Here is a 23,253-nt window from a genome sequence, read left to right on the forward strand (position 1 = left end):
TTGGTTCTGAACCTCAAACTGAGGCTAAGAATAGCCGAAAAAATTACAACACCCTGGTGATAAATCGTGTCCATCTTCACTTAAATTGAAGATTTGAACATGATTTAATAACTTTATTTGACACAGGAGATACTATTTATTAACTAAGTGGGTCGATTTGTTGTGTTGCACTTCGATTGAAGAAGATTACGAACTTTTTTCAAGAGACAGTCAGTTCCGGTTTGTGTCTCCATTTTGCTGATCTTACCAGTGGCCGTCACGGGAAGAAAATTTTGCCGATCTTCGTGAAAATGCCACGGGGAAGTACACCAGGGAACAGAAAATTATGTACAACTGTCATAAAACGTGAGCCAGGAACAGAACTGCAATCATCACCTCAAATATACAATTTGACCAGCATTTATCGACAACCCCTCAGTGATACAAAGGACTCCATTGCAAACTTGCAGGGCTTCAAAATCGAAGGAGGTTTAACACCGGGAGAAACTTGTTTAAGTCCGATCGCAGATATCAAACATATTATAAATAGACCACAGGTAATTTACGAACCGAGATTGATTGAATTGAATATATTTGCATGATTTGTTTGTGGAAATGGAAAACTTCCTCCGGCGAGTTAGCCGACAGGTTACGTCATCAATTCATACTCATAGCTTTGATATTGGACTACATGGCTTTTCTTGTTGCATGTATTTGAATATATCTTAAATAGTATATATGATTTACACAAAAATCTCGGAATATATACGTGTTTGCGTTAAGAGCAGATGTTTGAAATAAGTGTCGAAACGTAAACAAGAAATGCGATATGCCACCGGCCGGTAAAAATGCCCTTTGCTAACGCCACACCCACACGTTTCTGAGAAAATGTGGCGTTGTGATAGTGTGCATGCATAAATTTAAGATTGTCGTTTAATGTATTGATCCAAGTTTAAAGCAATATTTAGTCTCTAAGATGAAGGTGCAAATGCAGAACTGAATGACGTCAATGGTGGAAGGTGAAATATACCCTAACCCTAAATTTAAAACATGATTGGACTTAAAATGAATTGTTAAGTCATGTTCACGAAAGTACGTAATTAAGATTAATGCATATCTCATGACAATATTTTTTTCGGATTCTTGAAGGCACATCACTTTTTTTTAAAGCACTTGACTGGAATTATGTATTTGAAAGTGATAGTGTGCCTCTTCAAGGGTTTGAATCACTGATAAAACATTGGCTTGCCAGTCAGCTGTGCTACTGATGCAGCTCAAGTCAAATTTCCCGTTTGCAATGCTAGAAGGAAATTAATACTAATCATGGGACACTTATTACATTAAAAACCTGTCACAATAATGTAACAAGGAAAGAAAAATGCAATGACCTGACCAAGCTTCAAACTGGAACTTCTGAATTAACCTGTCGTCGATGTCTTCTATAGACGTGAGCCTCTCTGACCCATCACAATATTAGACACGCCAATTACTTGGACTGATGCTCTAACCGTTTGAGCTACCTGGCTACCGACACTCGTCCAGTTCCTCTACAATAACTGCCCTGCAGATTGGACATTACAATTGTGCATGCTGCCCCCATTACATGATTATAGGAGGCCCCTAAGTTTAGGTTCAAATGTTTCACTCTTGGCCTTAACTTGACCGTTTGCCCTTGTGAGGAAGGCCGTTGGTTCTGTTCTCAGGCTGTGAAATAATGCTGTCTGCAAAGCAGGAGAAGCAATACCAAATTGGTTAGTTGCTACTCCTGCTTTGCGGGCAGCATTTTGGGAGTGGGATAACCGGTTTGCCCATTGTCGATATAATGTGACTAGGTGGGGTATCCCGCTGGGTGTTCAAGGCAGCATAAGAGATGAGCATAAACAAACTGCAGCCTCTCAAAACACATGCATGCATCTTTTACACAGGGGAGGCTGTCCTTAAATGACGTGTTGATAAGGCATAAAATAATACTAAACCAAACCCTACAATAATAAAGAATGATTAACATTCTGCTTACAGCTAGCTACTTTTGTCTGTTTGATAATTGAGCTAGTAGCTACAGTAGATAGTATTTGCATGTTATATTCCAATTCAAGTGACCCAAAACTAGTGACACTTCATCGGCTGTGCTAAAAAGGCACTGGCTTTTGTGTGAATTATTGATGCTTTGTGCAATTTATATACCTTCCTTGAGGAATATAGGGCAGATGGGGATATAAGGGAATAATTATTAAAGAATACATATTCTTGCTCTCTGCACCCTGTGATATGACTATTTGATTGGATGTTTTATGGGATAAAATAACTGGCAACCTTGAGATTCACTTGATGCACTTCAAAGAACTAGTCTTTTATCCAGAAGATGGGAGAAATCAAACCTTCAATTTGATCACATACTGCATTGGTAAAGCTGGGGAAGGTGTGGTTTACGAGAATGAGGGATACGTTAAGGACCTATGAACTCTTTTTTTTGCATTTGGCATTTGCCATTAAAACATGACGATAGTTGCAAACCATAAAACATGGGCTTTGCATTTGAAGATGAAATTAATAATTCGTCACTCAAAACAAACTTGTACAAATACACAATACTGCATAATGGATATGAATGTAATTTTGTATTCCAGGCAAAACGGAAACTTGAATTGGAACCTGAAATTATCAACGAAGGATTCAAAACACCAGGGAAGACATGCAAGCGAAGAAGAACAACATCAGAAGCTAGTCCAAAAAGTTTGTACATTTCAGAATATACAAGGCCAAAATGTTTGCTAAAGTAGTTTTACAATAAGTGTATATATAGAAAAAGAGCCAATAAGACTTATGGTATTTAATAGGAAGAGATTTTGTGTATCAAAATAAATACTTTATAGCTTTAGTCCGACAATGATGGTTGTCATCGCTATATTACCTGACAATACTATGTATCTGATTGCCTACCACTAACTCATGCATGTGATGACAGCAGGGGGATTACTGGAAACACTGATGAGTTTTGGGCAGGCAAATTCAATTTTGAGTCTCAAACCGAGATTTTAAGAAAAACATGTGAATCAGTACATGAATTGTGTATAAAGTCTTTTGAGAAAGAATTGGAAAGTCTTGAATTTAGTTTGACCAGATCTGTATGCACTCTGCAAGAACTTTCAAATGAAGTCTTTTAGATTAATATTAATAAGGGCCTCTTGCATGAATTGAATAGGCCTCCTGAAAATAAATGAGTATTAACAATTCCTTTGCTTCTGAAAGGTAAAAGGCAAGCCCTGGATGGGCTACTGTTAAGCAGAATATCTAATGTGCTGCTGTTTCTACAGAAACCATGCAATGATGATGTCATTTCATTTTGACATGTGTTCCATTTTCCAGCTCCACGATCTCCCCTTGAGAAAACCAGATATGACACATCGCTTGGTCTGCTGACGAAGAAATTTGTAGGCCTTCTAAAGAATGCTCGGGAAGGGGTAAGATTCGCAGCTAGATAAACCTCTAGACTAGAATGTTTGGGTTACTGTTTTATGAGCCTACTCTCATTCATCAAACCAGAAAAAACATTTCGGGGAATTTAATTGCATTCAATATTTGTTCATATGTAATGGAATAATAATAAAGCATATATAGATATCTGCCCAACGTTACGACTACATTTGTGAAACGCGGACCACCCATAAAATTCAAATGGTACTACATCTAGCACCCACACATGCCAAGAATTTCTCTATTTCTGGATTCTTTCCATACGATATACAATCAAAGCTGCCCAGACTACCTAAATTAAGCAACTCCCTCTAATTGTGACCATATTTTTTCCTACCAATGTAATAAATACTAATATAACTAGTTACCTGAACGTGTGTTTGGGAGTTTTCCCTGATGCAGAGAAAAAGCATAAAGGACTCCCAAACTAAATGTCTGCATCCTTGGGATACATTGTGATTCCAAAATCTGCCTGTGATTCCAAAATCTGCCATACAATGAAGAAATAACAGTTGATTTCAATTGACACTAGTATTTTATTGTTTGTATATTATTACTTGTGGTAAAAGGGGCTGAGTGGTTAAGGTGTCCCGACACTTTATCACTAGCCCTCCACTTCTGGGCTACGAGTTCGAAACCTACATGGGGCAGTTGCCAGGTACTGACTGTAGGGGTTTTCTCCACCAAAACCTGGCACGTCCTTAAATGACCCTGGCTGTTAATAGGACATTAAACAAAAACAAACCAAACCAAAACTTGGGATAACATTGTTCTACCTGATGACCAACTTGAATGCTGGAAGTTGAGCTTACAAAAAATCATAATAATTTCTATTATTTAGATCCTTTATTTGAACACAGATTGACCAGCATTTTCACATAGTCTCTGCACATTCCTTGAATATCATGATATCAATCGAGATAAAACATTTCTTATCTTTGATTGGTTGATAGGTGTTAGATCTGAACAAAGCAGCAGAACACCTGGAGGTCCAGAAACGACGAATATATGATATCACAAATGTGTTGGAGGGAATCAACCTCATCTCAAAGAAATCCAAAAACAACATACAATGGAAGTAAGTTGTCTGTACAATTGTGTTTAGGAACTCATTCTCAATAATCAAACAATTGCAGGGATCATTTTAGAGGGGGCCATTGGCCCACACTTTTCCTGAATGACCCACATGATTCAGAAAAATCCTTTAAAAGTTCTATAAATGGCCCAATAAATATCAAGTTCTTTTTCTTGAAAATGACCCATCCATTTGGTAACCCAAAATAATCCCTAAATTGTGTCTAGGAACTCATTCTTAATAAATCAGTGAACTTAACAACCTGAAAAGAACTATCAAACCCTGGACTCAAGATGATGAAACAACTATATAATATATAATTTCTTTAACACAAATGTCGAGCAATTTTTGCACACTTAATTACATTTCATGTTTGGGTAGTTTGAGGAAGTTGGGTATTTATTCATGCAACGATAAATATGCAATACTAATACCACTGAAGATCTGCAGACCATAATTATATTGGATAAGAATGGGGCAGCATTCGCATAAATTTTCGTTGTCAGTCGGTTGATATTGCATTTATTGCAAGATTTCATAATCAAATGTTAGTGATATGCATTCTTAAAATTGCACAATGTGACTATTTTCAGGGGCTGTACCAACTCTATAGCTGCCAATCCAGACTGTCCTGCACTTTCAACAGAAATTGTAGATCTACATTCAGGTATGAAGAAGAAAAATTGTCATGAAGTATTATTATATGATCATTGGTTCAAGTGTTTTTACCACAAAAGCAAGAAGCTGTATACGCTAAAACTTTAAAGGACCTTGTGAAATAAAAATGGTGTAGCAATAGGCCACTCGATGTAACAAGCTATTATAGTAAGGTAGACTTGAGGTAAATCCTGTAGGCTAACACCTGTTCCTGATGACAGCTTGATTCTATTTCTGGTACATCAATTTATGTGGTGAAAGTGTTCAGTATTCATACTGAGGTAATCATTTGGAAATATTTCTTCATGTCTTGTTAATCATTTGTTAAACCAGGGATGCATTTAACATTGTACGATGGGTTGTGCATCAAATAGAATTTTGCTGCATAACTGACCCAAGGTCTTTTGTTAGTAAAAACCCTATTTAATCCAGGGTGTAATTGTAAACTAATAGCATGTACACTTATGTTTTCTAAATGGGATAATTTTAAGATTAAATGAGTCTCCAAAAAAAAAAAGTAAAGTCCATTTCGTATTGTTTAAAGGCTAGAAGGAGAGCTTGATACAATGAAGCTGCTTTATAGGCTACCAGTTGTTTAGATGGAATATTTTTGTGTCTGCAAGGCACATCCAAATGTATCGCTTTTTAGGTCACCTGAGACGAAGTCTCAAGTGACCTATTCTAATCGCCTTTTGTCCGTCGTGCGTCCGTAAACTTTTTACATTTTCGACTTCTTCTCCAGAACCACTTAACAAAATTCAATGAAATTTGGCAGAAAGTTTCTATGGCTGAAGGTCAACCAAAATTGTGAATTATATGGTCCCCACCCCCCAGGGGCCTGAGGGGTGGGGCCAAAAAGGGTCAAATTGACTAAAACTTCAAAAATCTTCTTCTCTACTCTCAGATATGGTGGAGTCAAACACTCTTTATAGATGAAAGGGTTTTCATGACCCTGGGGTCTCACGTTTGCCCCTGGGTAGGGGGTAAACTTTCCTATAGTTTATATAGGGAAATCACATTTTTGACTATTATTTGTTGGATTTGTATTGGAATTCATTCTAACTTGGTTCAAATTATCAGCATGGGATGACAGTTTGATGGTTTGTACATGTTGGCCCTGGTTGACCCCCAGGGGCTGGTGGACGGGGCCAAAAAGGGTCAAATTGACTGAAATTTCAAAAATCTTCTTCTCTACTCTCAGATATGGTAGAATCAAATACTCTTCATAGATGGAAGGGTCTTAAGGTACTTTACCAAAATTGTGAATTTCATGACCCTGGGGTCTCACGTTTGCCCCTGGGGAGGGGGTAAACTTTACTATAGTTTATATAGGGAAATCACATTTTTGACTATTATTTGTTGGATTTGTATTGGAATTCATTCTAACTTAATTCAAATTATCAGCATGGGATTACAGTTTGATGTTATGTACATATTGGCCCTGATTGACCCCCAGGGGCTGGTGGGCGGGGCCAAAAAGGGTCAAATTGACTGAAATTTCAAAAATCTTCTTCTCTACTCTCAGATATGGTAGAATCAAATACTCTTCATAGATGGAAGGCTCGCCAGGTGCTTTACCAAAATTGTGAAATTCATGACCCTGGGGTCTCACGTTTGCCCCTGGGTAGGGGGTAAACTTTACTATAGTTTATATAGGGAAATCACATTTTTGACTATTATTTGTTGGGTTTGTATTGGAATTCATTCTAACTTGGTTCAAATTATCAGCATGGGATGACAGTTTGATGGTTTGTACATGTTGGCCCTGGTTGACCCCCAGGGGCTGGTGGACGGGGCCAAAAAGGGTCAAATTGACTGAAATTTCAAAAATCTTCTTCTCTACTCTCAGATATGGTAGAATCAAATACTCTTCATAGATTGAAGGGTCTTAAGGTACTTTACCAAAATTGTGAATTTCATGACCCTGGGGTCTCACGTTTGCCCCTGGGGAGGGGGTAAACTTTACTATAGTTTATATAGGGAAATCACATTTTTGACTATTATTTGTTGGATTTGTATTGGAATTCATTCTAACTTCTATCAAATTATCAGCATGGGATGACACTTTGATGGTATGTACATGTTGGCCCTAGTTGACCCCCAGGGGCTGGTGGGCGGGGCCAAAAAGGGTCAAATTGACTAAAATTTCAAAAATCTTCTTCCCTACTCTCAGATATATGGTAGAATCAAATACTCTTCATAGATGGAAGGGTCTTAAGGTGCTTTACCAAAATTGTGAATTTCATGACCCTGGGGTCTCACGTTTGCCCCTGGGGAGGGGGTAAACTTTACTATTGTTTATATAGGGAAATCACATTTTTGACTATTATTTGTTGGATTTGTATTGGAATTCATTCTAACTTGGTTCAAATTATCAGCATGGGATTACAGTTTGATGTTATGTACATGTTGGCCCTGGTTGACCCCCAGGGGCTGGTGGGCGGGGCCAAAAAGGGTCAAATTGACTGAAATTTCAAAAATCTTCTTATCTACTATATGTTAGAATCAAATACTCTTCATAGACTGACCCCATTAGGACTGATGGGTGGGGCCAAAAAGGGTCAATTTAGTTGGCCGAAATATTTCAAATCTCAGGTGACCGTTAAGGCCCTTTGGGCCTCTTGTCTGTCATTAGTACAGTATACAATATTTCTTCAGAATTTGTAAGTATATTAATTGACTATCTTTTCAGATGTAGCCGACTTGGAGGCAAAAGAGAACATGTTGGACAATCTCATAGTTAACTGTACAAAGCAACTCAAGGGAATGACAGAAGAGGCCGATAATAAAAAATATCCTTTTTTTTCTGGTGTTGAACACCTTGAATGGACTAATTTTTCTGGTACATCTTAACTGCCTTTTTCTATTTTCACATCGTCACATTAACAATTCAAAAATATTTCATAGAACAAATGGTGTGTGCCCTTGTTCTACCACAACCGCATCTTTAACTTGAGCCTTTGTTTTCCCTCTAATTTTGGTGCTTTCCTAGGTTTACTCAGTTTTTACCACAATTAAAACTTTTATAATTTACTAGTAGTAAAAGGTTTGATGTAGAAGGAAGATGCAAATAGACTGATATTTTTATTAGAAAATCGGAATTGATGTTATACTGTTCACAAGTAGATCTGACAAGTCTTCCTTAACCAGATTACATTAGCTTATGTTACGTATCAGGACATTCGTAACATTGACACGTTAGACGAACAAACAGTAATAGCAATAAAGGCACCACCAGAGACAAGACTGGAGGTGCCGGACCCAGAACAAAACATCCAGATATGGTTGAAGAGCTCGAAAGGTCCTATTGAAGTTTATCTTTGTCCTGAAGATACGACGGAGAGTGTGGCGGACACAAGTTCATCAAGTATAGGCAGTGCAAGTTCCAATTTTGAGGAGTCAAGTCGGTCTAGTTTTACAATATCGGAAGACTCTGCCTCGTGTGATAGTTTTAAAGGTACGGGTATGTGTAATAATCGATATCTAATCAGAAAGACAACTGATTCCTGATGATCGATTATGAGATGTGAACATTGATGATTGTTTTCAAAACTGGAAGTGCAAGTTCTACTTTAATTTTTACTAAAAGAGAGAACGAAAGTTCTATACCATTTTACTCTTAACTACTACATTTTACCAATCATGTTATTTGAACAATTATTTGCGCAAAAAATATATATATACCTATATATATATATATGAAAACTGTAAATCAATAAAGAGTATAATATTGAAATGGTATGATAGAAAATACAGACAAGTAAACCATAAGGGAGTAAAGCTAGTATAAATCAAAATGGCTGTAACTCCTGTCTCCGAGGAAATAGGTCTATTCAATCCTGGAGTAAAGAAAAAGTAAATTTCAAAGGATTGGCCAATTATATCCAATCATTGATGTTGAAATCTCCAGATTCCCATCAGTAGTACATGTACTGTGTAAATAACAATTCTAGCAACACATTTTATCAAGACTTTGAAACAATTTTCTGGTAATTTTTTTGTGATATCATAGACCAAACTTAGGGTTATTCTGGAAAATATTTAACAGGATTCCATTTTTTTCAAGGAAGAACCGCCAACAGAAGCGATATAATTAAAACAGTACCATATAATAACTTGATAAGATCCAATTTCTCCCACAACAACCACCAAACATCTTTCTTTATATCAAGAGTCCTCCTGTAGGATACATTAACATGAATAACCTTATTTTTAGAAAAGTTTGCTTTCAGAAGGCTTTGTATATAACCTGTCAATTTTTGATGGGCTGTAAATCAATATATAAAAAAACAAAGTTGTAGATAAGCCTATTGAAAATATATTATAAATAGAATATAGTGTTCAAAATCATATGATTAATTATCATTAAAACAAATCTTATTTGGTAACCAGGATATTTGATTTGGATAAGATAAGGAGGCGAGTGTTGGTCTCTGTTATACTGAGATTTGTATCAAGTATTATTTAAATGATCAGTCTGTTAATTTTCTCCATTATTCCTTCAGGTAATCAAGGTTCAGGTGTAAAGAATGCGTTACTGGAATACCAAGACATTTCCCCAGATTCTGTCAAAAACATTTTACAACAAACTGAGGATCAAGAATTAGATGCACCATTTATGGCCTTGGAACCTCCTCTAGATATGGACGAATACATTTTAAGTCTTGATGGAGGAGAGGGCATTTCGGACCTATTTGATGCCTATGACTTTGATATACCTGTAGTGTGATTGTCTTGCAGCAAGTTCTTGGATTGTTGTCCTTTCTCAATTTGGTCCAATTAAATATGCCTCACATTTCTTAAAACTACAAGCAGAAGTTGATGATAATTTTATTGTCACTGATGTTAGTTTCATATATTTGCAGGATGTACCAATGATAAGACAGAAAGAAAAAGCCAAAGTTATTTTTTTTCATTCCCATCACACAATTGTATAATTTCAGAAATATAAACAGATTTTAAATTTGAAGTACACTGTCCAAACCAATCTATTTCACATTGCACAGGATGAGTTATTAAACATGTTTTCAGTTAGTAGAGCTGTGGTCAAGTTTAAAGAATCTGTTTAATTGGACCATTTCTGTTTATGGACACATCAATCCTTGTATGTAATTTGGTGTTTTTTGTGTCTTGTGCTGTAATAGGTACCTGCTATACTGTAGGTATGCTTAGATAAGTACATGAAAAGTCCACTGACATGAGTTTAAGAATTGAAATGAATGTAGTTATTATGTACGAGTGAGTGAGTGTGTTGAACGTCGTGGTTGACATTCTACATCTGTTGAATGTCTGATACTTGTTTTAATTTGTTTTATGCTGGACAGATCAGAATGTTACGTGTATTGCATTTGCCTCTTGATAATATTTTAACAGTTTTTAGTGCTGGAGTGTTTGGTCCAACATTTCTTCTGTGTTTACTTTGGATTCTTTATCCTCAAGTACAACAGTTTTAGAAATACCTAAAGATATCAATTTGATGAAAAATTGGGGAAGTGGGGACTTCGAAAAATGAGTGGTCAGATTAGCAGAAGTTATAGAAGGTCCGACTAAAGGATATTAATATTTTGTTCAGACTTTCCATATGAAAATTTGTCCCACTTCTATTCTCTGGTTAGAAACCTGGAAAGATCAAAACCTAGAGCTCTGGGGTTTTTGCTGAAAAAGCACCAACAAGGTCAAGTTTGACAGTTTTGAACAAAACCTTATCTGGATGAAGTCAAGTTTTAGTGCAGATTACTTGGTTCTTGTTTGTCATTTTGCCTGTAGTCTTAAGCATACTTTAATAGCAATGAAAAATAATCAAATTGGACATCAATTTATATAACTTGAAATTATGATAGGAAAGCATGTGTTGAGAATTAGGTTTTTATATACCATGACATTTTCCTGAATATAGGGGATGGATTCATGGAAAAGAAAACAAATTATTTGTTGAAGTGTAATGTTTAATTTCTTTGAAATGTTTTGGAGGGCAAATTATTATTAAGATGTTGATTGTTAACTTATATACAAGTTTGTTTTTATAACCCAAACTTGTTTGCTGTTTTATTTATTGATAGTGTGATTATATTCAATGGAGATTGGAGATATAAAATCTACACAGATTAACTATGGCGGGTACAATGTAAGACGATTGCAATTTGGCAAGATACACAGACAATGGTGTTTTTCTTTCTTTAAGCCAATTAAAAAAGTCTTGTCAGACAAGTTTTACTGTGGTAGGCCAGGGCTTTCAGTAGATCATTGAAAATGTATTTGACTCTTGGGTTTGAATGGGCACATCATTTCGGACCTTTGGTTAATATCGGGAAATGATGATTTAACTTCATATTTAAGGTCAACTGAAAGCCCTGCTAAGTCTGGAGTAAAACATTTGATAAAGTAGTACATGTATTTGGAAGAAACACGATCCTTGTAGGATTGTTGGTTCTCAGGGTTGTGACGGAAAAGTTTTATATGTATTATGCATGCTGACATAGTGTTTGAAGTGGTATGAATTAGATTTTGTGTGGTTTGTTATCCATGTGTAATGCTATTTGTCCCAAGCATACAGTATATTTTTGAAATACAATGATTAGGATATTACTGAAAACTTGTAAAACCAGTTACGAGGTTGCATTGCATTCATAATTAATATCAGTAAGTCATACTTTTACATCAGGGCGACAAGTTCTTGTACAATAAGTCTGTACCAGCATAGGTTCAGAAGTTAAACTTTTTTTTTCTTTCTATTATTAAGAACCATCTAGATCCTTGTTGGGAGGACCATACACTTTAATTATGATTTGCATGTTTGGAGCATGATTAGGATGTTTTCTACCATGTTTGTGATATAACTGTTTTAATTCGTAAAAAAAAACCTAGTTTGCAAACATGTATTTTCCAAAACTCTTACCCATGCAAACATGATGCAACTGCAAATGAAAACAATGAGCCGAATGCTGATGTTTTGGTGTTATATTTTCCATTATCCTACTCACATGTTGTTTCTGAGACTTGCTGTATTTCGGGACAAATATGTTTTCTTTTGTTTTTAATTCTTTGATTTTATTTGTTGCTTGAGAGTCCTTATTTGTTAAATGTTGTGTATAATTTATGATAGCTATAAAACAAAACCTCAGAATTATGTTGTATTGATGATTTTGTCGGCCTGTTTCAAATTCAGGTTTATCCAGTTGTAGAAAGTGTCATAAATGGAAAAAAACAAGACATACAATGTTCATAAAATCAAAGATTAAGAAATATTTGTTTAAAAGGATTGAAAGTCAAATTTTAGTCGACTATGTGATTTGTTGATTAAGGCCCCCGAGTTGAATCAGGAAAATGTTCCATTAATACCCATGTATGCTTTTTAAACGTTGCCTCCAAACTGGTAGTTTGATATAGTATAAGAATAGATATCATCTCTCAACAGGTTTCTCAAGTTTATATTGGAACTTTTTTCCTAATTTCTGCTTTCTTTACTAGGTAGAACAAAGTATAAAGGAAATTTAGCTTAAAACTTGTGACACTTTGAACAACTGGATCCATTTCTTCTACTATACACCACTGTCAGTTGATTGACGCATTAATTAACTGTTAATTAGTTAATTAGGAGTGTAGTGCAGAATTGGATTTTAATTAGATTGTAATTTATTGGTTTGTTAACCTAAACTAGTGCAATGCAAAGAAAAATAAATATAAAGGAAAACTAGATTATATATTTATTTACACAAATTAATTCAATTTTTATGGATTGGGCAAATTGTATTCATCCATATTGAATGTATTGGTGAAGTTTTGGTCCAAGCACGAGTCCTTCAGCTTCAGATTGTTATGACATGATGCATTGAACCATCATTAAGCCCCTAGCATTGTTTGAAAGAAAGAATTTAACATTTTTCTGAATTTCAGAACGTAGCTTTATTATCGGGGTTTCAACTATTTCACTGTGGCATGTTGTACACTTTAGAAAAATGGGTTAGGTTTTGATTACTCATAGAAATACTTGATAAAAATTGTTTGGTGATCACAGGTTTTTATACTGACTGCTAATTATGTACTTCAAGAAAATTAAAACTAGAAATCAGATTTTTACCATTTTCCTGAAAGTAGGAAAATGTCTAGCCATGGTATCAAAATGAAGTGGTTTACTACTAGGTTTAAAAAGGCTAGGTTTGGAACCTGGTTATAGAAAATTTTAAGTTTCCAGAGTTATCTCCCTTGTAGATTATTTTGTTCTCTGAAATATGTTTTTATAGTCATCCTTACCTGGCTTGTCTTTTCATTTTGATTGGTTTTACTGTTAGAAGAAAATAAATGTAGAATGTAGACCTATGAAATTCTGTTGAATGGCCATTCAATACCAAGAAATGAACTGGAATGCTATATTTAAAAACTGAATCCATGAAATGTGTTAAAATGAGATTTTATTTACACAAATAATTTGTGGACAAAGATTGTGCAACAAAAACCTAATTGACAAAAAAATATATATATTTATATCTATCTATACAACTATAGACTTGACAATTTTATGTAAAGTTTAATAATAGTGCTATACAAGTATATATATGTACATATATATGAATATGTATTATCTTGGTACTATGGTTATATAACATGGATTGTCTAAACAGGTAGGTTTATATGGAGTATTGATGTGATAGTGGATTTAGAACACTAGTATATTGTAACTGATTTGTTTTTTCATTGGCACATTGTAATCAAACATTTTACTAAGGATTTGAAACAGTAAAAAATACTCTATACATTAAAGGAGTTTACCCATATCTTTGATCTTGTAATATCAAGCTTTTCTTGGAATGCTTACTGGTATTTGTTGGGAAAATAAATAAAAAAAATCCCTCTAAAACATTAAATGAAAGTTAATTTGAATATATAGGTTATAGGTGAGTCCACTTTCTAGGCCTTTTAATTTTTTTTTTTAAACAAACGTTTCTTTTATTTGGAAACCATGTTTTTTGGGGAGTGAATTATGTTTTGTATTGTAATATGCAGTATTATTATTTAATTTCTTGATTTTTGTTGATGTATAAATTAATTTTATAGTATTGTCCTAATAGGTTTTTTTTTCCTCTAGATTTTTGTATATTGGGTAATGACTTGGATTATAAGATACTAGAGCCAGTAGAGATCTGGATGATGAATTGGTTGGTGTACTTGCTTAAGTGTGACTTAAAACAGCGAAATATGTCTTAACCTAAGAACAGCCTTGCCTTTTGACAGAAATGTATAGTAAATGACTATATTGCATTAATTGCCAAGGCTCGTTTAGATATTGATGTCTTCTACAAATATTTAGATCATGTATATAATCATATAAAAGCATCCATTTTAATTGATATAACTTCTAGATGTAATTAAAAGAAACTAAGGAAAGTTTCTTTAAACTTTAATATTACGCAAGAAATGCGATTTTTGTATGTGTCAAATCGGAAGGTACATTTGTAATTATTACCGTAGATAAAAGAAAACAATTATCAATATTTCTTCAATTTTGATTATGAAACTGAAAATATAACGATGTATAAAGGTCATTTTCAATTCATTATAATACTCGAGTCGTTTCCCTGAGAACTGGACGTACATTTTTCATATTAATATCGTAGATGTCATTTTACAGCTGTCAAATGTAGGGGTAATGCCTGTGTGTGAAAAGATTTTATTGGCAAGCAAAAATGTGTTTGATGAAATTGATGAAATTTACCATCACTCTTTGAAATAGAAATGTGTTTGATGAAATTGATGAAATTTACCATCACTCTATGAAATATGTGTTGTACTTTGTCCTTTTAATGATGAATTGGTCAAATTCTGTATAGAAAGACGAGGAGAAATATCCATTATGAATGTTTTCATGTTAAACAGAAAAATACAATTTTTCCATGGGGCCATGATAATATATTTTTGTAACCGCTGGTATATATAAACCACATTTTGTGTAGTTAACTTTCTATTATCAGTGTATTTATATAGAGTTGTTGACTTTTTCTTTGTTATTAATGTCTTTTGTTACATTTGTTATGGAGAAGACAAACATTTTGATATTATTGAGTTCTGATCAATGATTCCAAATTTCACACATTTAAATCATCCTTTTTTTCATTTTGTAAATTAACATTTTTGTTTTCTGAATGGCATCAATCCATCAACATATTTTCATAGTTTGAAAAGCTAAGATTATCCATTTCTCACTTTCACCACAAATGTGTTCAGATAAGTTTTGCAATATTTTTATATTTTGATTTACTGATAATCATTTTCACCACAGATGTGTTCCTAATACTTAATGTAATATCATCTTTCCATCAAGCTGTATTTTATATAAGAAAAAAACCCCAGTTTTATCAAGTGCCTTATATGTCAAACTGCCTTCAGCAATAGAATTGTTGCTGTTCTTGGTATTCTAATTGACATACACAGTGTACTTTGAAATATTAAGTAATCTCATCATTTCATTATCCATTATTTATATACAGATGTTTCTGCTTGGAATACTACCACCAGTTTTAATACATGTTTTACTGCCAATGAATGTGTTCACCATACTCGATTTAGTGTGGAAAAAATATATTTTTGTTGTAATATTTGCAAGTCATTCCCAGATTTTTCGGGAACTAATTAATAATCATGCATGTTCATCCAACATCATTCATGTGTGTTTGTCACTACGTATAGCAAGTATCATACATCATTTTTGTGTAGGTTCAAGCCCTGCTTTTTATCTGTCTGGTCAAGAAAAGATATTATTTGTGAATATCTTGTGTATCTGCTCATTTTCATCATGCATATTCATGAGTCATTTACCCAATACTGTCCACGTTGTCTAGAAAAGATTACACTCGACAACAGCTGTTTTCAATAAATGTCATCTAATGACTTGTGTTGACCTTATTTTGTTTTGCTGTGGGATTAAGGACACGCCGAGTTAGTATGGCCTCTTCTATTTCAGTGAATAACCAAAAGATACTATGAGGTATGTATCGGACAAAAAGACAAAATGTGTTGGGTAGTTTTCTGTCTTGTCTGTCCACAAATTTCACTACTGGCTATAACTTTGGTATTTCTTTTACCGATTTACATAAAACAATGTTCAGTTCACAAAAATACACTGGTAAGTCCAGGTCAGATTTTGCATTTTTTCATTGATGAACATATGACATGATGAATTAAACAACGGAGTGGACTAACCAAAGGTTGAAGTTAATTTTTCAGCTTTTCACTAATGAACATTGTGACATTAAGCATTGTTGCTCGGTTTTTAACAAGGGGTCAACTGACCTAAACTCAATGTGAAATTTTGTGTCTTTTCGGGGATGAACGTTTTTTTTTATGACGTTGATGCAAAGTTGGTCAGGATTAAAATGTTGAGTAGAGGTCAAATTTTGCAATTTTTCACTGATCAACATTTTGTCATGACATGAAGCAAAGATATTCATAATCAAACAAGGAGTTGACCAAAGTTCAAAGCCATTGGGACCAAAAGTTTAAGGTCAACGTCTGTGTTTTTCATTGATCAAAGGTCACTGGGTCAAAAGTCATATTTGTATCTGTTCCCTGATGAACGTTTTATGACACTTTGAAGCGATGTTGGTCAGGATTAAACAGTCGACTGCCTAAAGGTCAAAGTCAAATTTTGAGATTTTTATTGATGAACATTAGTCGGAATCAACTGATTTAATGTCAAACTTACTATTTTTTAGTAATTAACATTTTGACATGTTATTATGAAGCAAAGTTGGTCAGAAATAAACACGGAATTAACTGACCAATGTCAGGGGGTCCAATGGTGCAATGAACAATTTGTTTTGACACTATGAAGGGAAAATTCTGGCCAAAGATCAAGGTCACTGGATTATAGTTTGTTGAGTTTATCGTCATGTGAAAAGCTGGGGTTATATTGAGACAGGGTATCCATGTAGTAGCTAGTGGCTACCTCTCTGAATAACATAATGGAGGCCTGTCGCATGTTATCCGGAGCAATTAGGTTAAGTGTTTTTCTGAAGTGTACGTTTCTAAGCTTCTCAAGAAACAAACCGTCAATCACTGGATTAAAACCAAGGTTATTTGGTCAAAGACAAAGTTGACCTCTGACTATGACTGTGGCTTTTGATGGGGGCGTTTTGAATTAAAACAAATCAAAACTAACAACAAAAGATTGTACCTGTTTCAGTATATACATTTCTGATAAGCCAGCTAATTTGGAGGGATATATTGTTTTTCCTTCTTTTCTTATTGCTTCCACTTTTTTTTTTCGCTGATGAGGTTTCTTGTATGTTTCTCAGAAATCGTGAGGCGGAATTCATGTATGACCATGCAGTAGTGCAAAATAGTGTTTTCGTTTAGCCTACCTGGCCGAGTGGCCGTCCATCTGTCAATATTTATTTTCTAAAAATGCTTCTAGCCATGAACGAGTAAGTGGAATTTGACCAAATTTGGTCTGAAGCATCTTTGAGTGAAGGGAAACCAATTTTGTATAAACGGTTGGTCTGGACTCATAGGAGCTTGTAGAAGCAGGGCCCTGTAAGGAAAATACATCGATTTTTTTAATCCATTTTCTGTAGGAATGAAAGAATTTGGTCTGAAGCATCATTTGGGGAAGGGGGTCAATTTTCTATCAAAGGTGGTTCTGAGCCCTGACCCTGCAAGATTTGCTCTGACGCATGTATATCCTTGGGTGAGTTTATTATATTTCGATTTGCTCCGCATTGTCACTACTAGTGTAACAGGAGTGGAGAAAATGTAGCGGCCAGACCGGGGTTCGAACCTGGGACCTCCGAACACTAGCCGGATGCTCTATCAATTGAGCTACCTTGTCATCGATGATCGACCCAGTCCAGTCCCGCTACAAACCTCCCTCCTTTTTTCCAAGTCTTCGCCCTCGAAGACACAGTATATCACCACCGTGGGTATTTTAGTTGGGCGCCAATTTTGTAACAGGAGAGGAGAAAATGTAGCGGCCAGACCGGGGTTCGAACCTGGGACCTACGAACACTAGCCGGATACTCTACCAATTGAGCTACCTGGTCACCGATGATCGACCCAGTCCAGTCCCGCTACATTTGTATATATAACCTTACCAAACAAAAGAGAAAGTTATACCAAACTCTCTCATAATTCCCATGGGTGTATAAAAGTGGAGACTTGGAGAATTTCCCTTTAGGATGCTTGCCTTGAGAGGGAAAGGTTGCTAGTTCAAGCCCGTGTCTGGCAGGGTATTTTTTATTACTTCTTCCTATTACAGATGAATGTAAAGTTGAGAGCAGAAGGTCAACCTGCTAGCTCAGACTAGATCATCTCCCGAGATCCCACAGTCTATTACCTAATCCAACTGTCTCCTGAGATCCCACTGTCTATTACCTAATCCAACTGTCTCCTGAGATCCCACTGTCTATTACCTAATCCAACTGTCTCCTGAGATCCCACTGTCTATTACCTAATCCAACTGTCTCCTGAGATCCTACTGTCTATTACCTTATCCAACTGTCTCCTGAGATCCTACTGTCTATTACCTTATCCAACTGTCTCCTGAGTTCCTACTGTCTATTACCTAATCCAACTGTCTCCTGAGTTCCTACTGTCTATTACCTAATCCAACTGTCTCCTGAGATCCCGTCTATTACCTAATCCAACTGTCTCCTGAGTTCCCACTGTCTATTACCTAATCCAACTGTCTAATGAGATCCTACTGTCTATTACCTAATCCAACTGTCTCCTGAGTTCCTACTGTCTATTACCTAATCCAACTGTCTCCTGAGATCCCGTCTATTACCTAATCCAACTGTCTCCTGAGTTCCCACTGTCTATTACCTAATCCAACTGTCTAATGAGATCCTACTGTCTATTACCTAATCCAACTGTCTCCTGAGTTCCTACTGTCTATTACCTAATCCAACTGTCTCCTGAGTTCCTACTGTCTATTACCTAATCCAACTCTCTCCTGAGATCCCGTCTATTACCTAATCCAACTGTCTCCTGAGTTCCCACTGTCTATTACCTAATCCAACTGTCTAATGAGATCCCACTGTCTATTACCTAATCCAACTGTCTCCTGAGATCCCACTGTCTATTACCTAATCCAACTGTCTCCTGAGATCCCACTGTCTATTACCTAATCCAACTGTCTCCTGAGATCCTACTGTCTATTACCTAATCCAACTGTCTCCTGAGATCCCACTGTCTATTACCTAATCCAACTGTCTCCTGAGTTCCCACTGTCTATTACCTAATCCAACTGTCTCATGAGATCCCGTCTATTACCTAATCCAACTGTCCCCTGAGATCCGGTCTATTACCTAATCCAACTGTCTCCTGAGTTCCTACTGTCTATTACCTAATCCAACTGTCTCCTGAGTTCCTACTGTCTATTACCTAATCCAACTGTCTAATGAGTTCCCACTGTCTATTACCTAATCCAACTGTCTAATGAGATCCCGTCTATTACCTAATCCAACTGTCTCCTGAGTTCCCACTGTCTATTACCTAATCCAACTGTCTCCTGAGTTCCTACTGTCTATTACCTAATCCAACTGTCTAATGAGATCCCGTCTATTACCTAATCCAACTGTCTCCTGAGTTCCCACTGTCTATTACCTAATCCAACTGTCTCCTGAGTTCCTACTGTCTATTACCTAATCCAACTGTCTCCTGAGTTCCTACTGTCTATTACCTAATCCAACTGTCTCCTGAGATCCCGTCTATTACCTAATCCAACTGTCTCCTGAGTTCCTACTGTCTATTACCTAATCCAACTGTCTCCTGAGTTCCTACTGTCTATAACCTAATGTAACTGTCTCCTGAGTTCCATCTATTACCTAATCCAACTGTCTCATGAGTTCTGTCTATTACCTAATCCAACTGTCTCCTGAGTTCCTACCGTCTATTACCTAATCCAACTGTCTCCTGAGATCCCACTGTCTATTACCTAATCCAACTGTCTCATGAGTTCCTACCGTCTATTACCTAATCCAACTGTCCCCTGAGTTCCTACCGTCTATTACCTAATCCAACTGTCTCCTGAGATCCTACTGTCTATTACCTAATCCAACTGTCTCCTGAGTTCCCACTATCTATTACCTAATCCCACTGTCTCCTGAGATTCCACTGTCTATTACCTAATCCCACTGTCTCCTGAGTTCCTACTGTCTATTACCTAATCCAACTGTCTCCTGAGTTCCTACTGTCTATTACCTAATCCAACTGTCTCCTGAGATCCCGTCTATTACCTAATCCAACTGTCTCCTGAGTTCCTACTGTCTATTACCTAATCCAACTGTCTCCTGAGATCCCGTCTATTACCTAATCCAACTGTCTCCTGAGTTCCCACTGTCTATTACCTAATCCAACTGTCTAATGAGATCCTACTGTCTATTACCTAATCCAACTGTCTCCTGAGATCCAATTGTCTATTACCTAATCCAACTGTCTCCTGAGATCCCGTCTATTACCTAATCCAACTGTCTCCTGAGTTCCCACTGTCTATTACCTAATCCAACTGTCTAATGAGATCCTACTGTCTATTACCTAATCCAACTGTCTCCTGAGTTCCTACTGTCTATTACCTAATCCAACTGTCTCCTGAGTTCCTACTGTCTATTACCTAATCCAACTGTCTCCTGAGATCCCGTCTATTACCTAATCCAACTGTCTCCTGAGTTCCCACTGTCTATTACCTAATCCAACTGTCTAATGAGATCCCACTGTCTATTACCTAATCCAACTGTCTCCTGAGATCCCAATGTCTATTACCTAATCCAACTGTCTCCTGAGATCCCACTGTCTATTACCTAATCCAACTGTCTCCTGAGATCCTACTGTCTATTACCTAATCCAACTGTCTCCTGAGATCCCACTGTCTATTACCTAATCCAACTGTCTCCTGAGTTCCTACTGTCTATTACCTAATCCAACTGTCTCATGAGATCCCGTCTATTACCTAATCCAACTGTCCCCTGAGATCCGGTCTATTACCTAATCCAACTGTCTCCTGAGTTCCTACTGTCTATTACCTAATCCAACTGTCTCATGAGATCCCGTCTATTACCTAATCCAACTGTCTCCTGAGTTCCTACTGTCTATTACCTAATCCAACTGTCTCCTGAGTTCCTACTGTCTATTACCTAATCCAACTGTCTCCTGAGATCCCGTCTATTACCTAATCCAACTGTCTCCTGAGTTCCTACCGTCTATTACCTAATCCAACTGTCTCCTGAGTTCCTACTGTCTATTACCTAATCCAACTGTCTCCTGAGATCCCGTCTATTACCTAATCCAACTGTCTCCTGAGTTCCTACTGTCTATTACCTAATCCAACTGTCTCCTGAGTTCCTACTGTCTATTACCTAATCCAACTGTCTCATGAGTTCTGTCTATTACCTAATCCAACTGTCTCCTGAGTTCCTACCGTCTATTACCTAATCCAACTGTCTCCTGAGATCCCACTGTCTATTACCTAATCCAACTGTCTCATGAGTTCCTACCGTCTATTACCTAATCCAACTGTCCCCTGAGTTCCTACCGTCTATTACCTAATCCAACTGTCTCCTGAGATCCTACTGTCTATTACCTAATCCAACTGTCTCCTGAGTTCCCACTGTCTATTACCTAATCCCACTGTCTCCTGAGTTCCTACCGTCTATTACCTAATCCAACTGTCTCCTGAGATCCTACTGTCTATTACCTAATCCAACTGTCTCCTAAGTTCTGTCTATTACCTAATCCAACTGTCTCCTGAGTTCCTACTGTCTATTACCTAATCCAACTGTCCCCTGAGATCCGGTCTATTACCTAATCCCACTGTCTCCTGAGTTCCTACTGTCTATTACCTAATCCAACTGTCTCCTGAGTTCCTACTGTCTATTACCTAATCCAACTGTCTCCTGAGATCCCGTCTATTACCTAATCCAACTGTCTCCTGAGTTCCTACTGTCTATTACCTAATCCAACTGTCTCCTGAGATCCCGTCTATTACCTAATCCAACTGTCTCCTGAGTTCCCACTGTCTATTACCTAATCCAACTGTCTAATGAGATCCTACTGTCTATTACCTAATCCAACTGTCTCCTGAGATCCAATTGTCTATTACCTAATCCAACTGTCTCCTGAGATCCCGTCTATTACCTAATCCAACTGTCTCCTGAGTTCCCACTGTCTATTACCTAATCCAACTGTCTCATGAGATCCTACTGTCTATTACCTAATCCAACTGTCTCCTGAGTTCCTACTGTCTATTACCTAATCCAACTGTCTCCTGAGTTCCTACTGTCTATTACCTAATCCAACTGTCTCCTGAGATCCCGTCTATTACCTAATCCAACTGTCTCCTGAGTTCCCACTGTCTATTACCTAATCCAACTGTCTAATGAGATCCCACTGTCTATTACCTAATCCAACTGTCTCCTGAGATCCCAATGTCTATTACCTAATCCAACTGTCTCCTGAGATCCCACTGTCTATTACCTAATCCAACTGTCTCCTGAGATCCTACTGTCTATTACCTAATCCAACTGTCTCCTGAGATCCCACTGTCTATTACCTAATCCAACTGTCTCCTGAGTTCCTACTGTCTATTACCTAATCCAACTGTCTCATGAGATCCCGTCTATTACCTAATCCAACTGTCCCCTGAGATCCGGTCTATTACCTAATCCAACTGTCTCCTGAGTTCCTACTGTCTATTACCTAATCCAACTGTCTCATGAGATCCCGTCTATTACCTAATCCAACTGTCTCCTGAGTTCCTACTGTCTATTACCTAATCCAACTGTCTCCTGAGTTCCTACTGTCTATTACCTAATCCAACTGTCTCCTGAGATCCCGTCTATTACCTAATCCAACTGTCTCCTGAGTTCCTACCGTCTATTACCTAATCCAACTGTCTCCTGAGTTCCTACTGTCTATTACCTAATCCAACTGTCTCCTGAGATCCCGTCTATTACCTAATCCAACTGTCTCCTGAGTTCCTACTGTCTATTACCTAATCCAACTGTCTCCTGAGTTCCTACTGTCTATTACCTAATCCAACTGTCTCATGAGTTCTGTCTATTACCTAATCCAACTGTCTCCTG

General features: G+C 36.7%; 1 protein-coding gene across 1 annotated transcript; it reads left to right on the plus strand.

Annotated features, from left to right (window-relative positions):
- On the plus strand, positions 1–16,066 carry LOC117316639 (transcription factor E2F3-like). The gene is made up of 8 exons (XM_033871319.1): positions 1–536; positions 2,607–2,712; positions 3,346–3,440; positions 4,407–4,531; positions 5,122–5,195; positions 7,878–7,977; positions 8,341–8,642; positions 9,691–16,066. Exons 1-8 carry the CDS (start codon positions 291–293, stop codon positions 9,912–9,914), a joined length of 1,272 nt encoding a protein of 423 aa, XP_033727210.1. The 5' UTR covers positions 1–290; the 3' UTR covers positions 9,915–16,066.
- Positions 16,067–23,253: the final 7,187 nt, after the last annotated feature.

This window comes from Pecten maximus, chromosome 18, assembly GCF_902652985.1.
Source record: "Pecten maximus chromosome 18, xPecMax1.1, whole genome shotgun sequence".
In the NCBI taxonomy this organism is placed as follows: Eukaryota; Metazoa; Mollusca; class Bivalvia; order Pectinida; family Pectinidae; genus Pecten; species Pecten maximus.

Bases quoted from the DNA above. Each gene is read 5' to 3' on its own strand.
- LOC117316639 (XM_033871319.1), top strand. From the start codon at position 291: ATGCCACGGGGAAGTACACCAGGGAACAGAAAATTATGTACAACTGTC. The intron at 537-2,606 runs GTAATTTACGAA...TTTGTATTCCAG, and splicing joins ATATTATAAATAGACCACAG to GCAAAACGGAAACTTGAATT. The intron at 5,196-7,877 runs GTATGAAGAAGA...CTATCTTTTCAG, and splicing joins AATTGTAGATCTACATTCAG to ATGTAGCCGACTTGGAGGCA.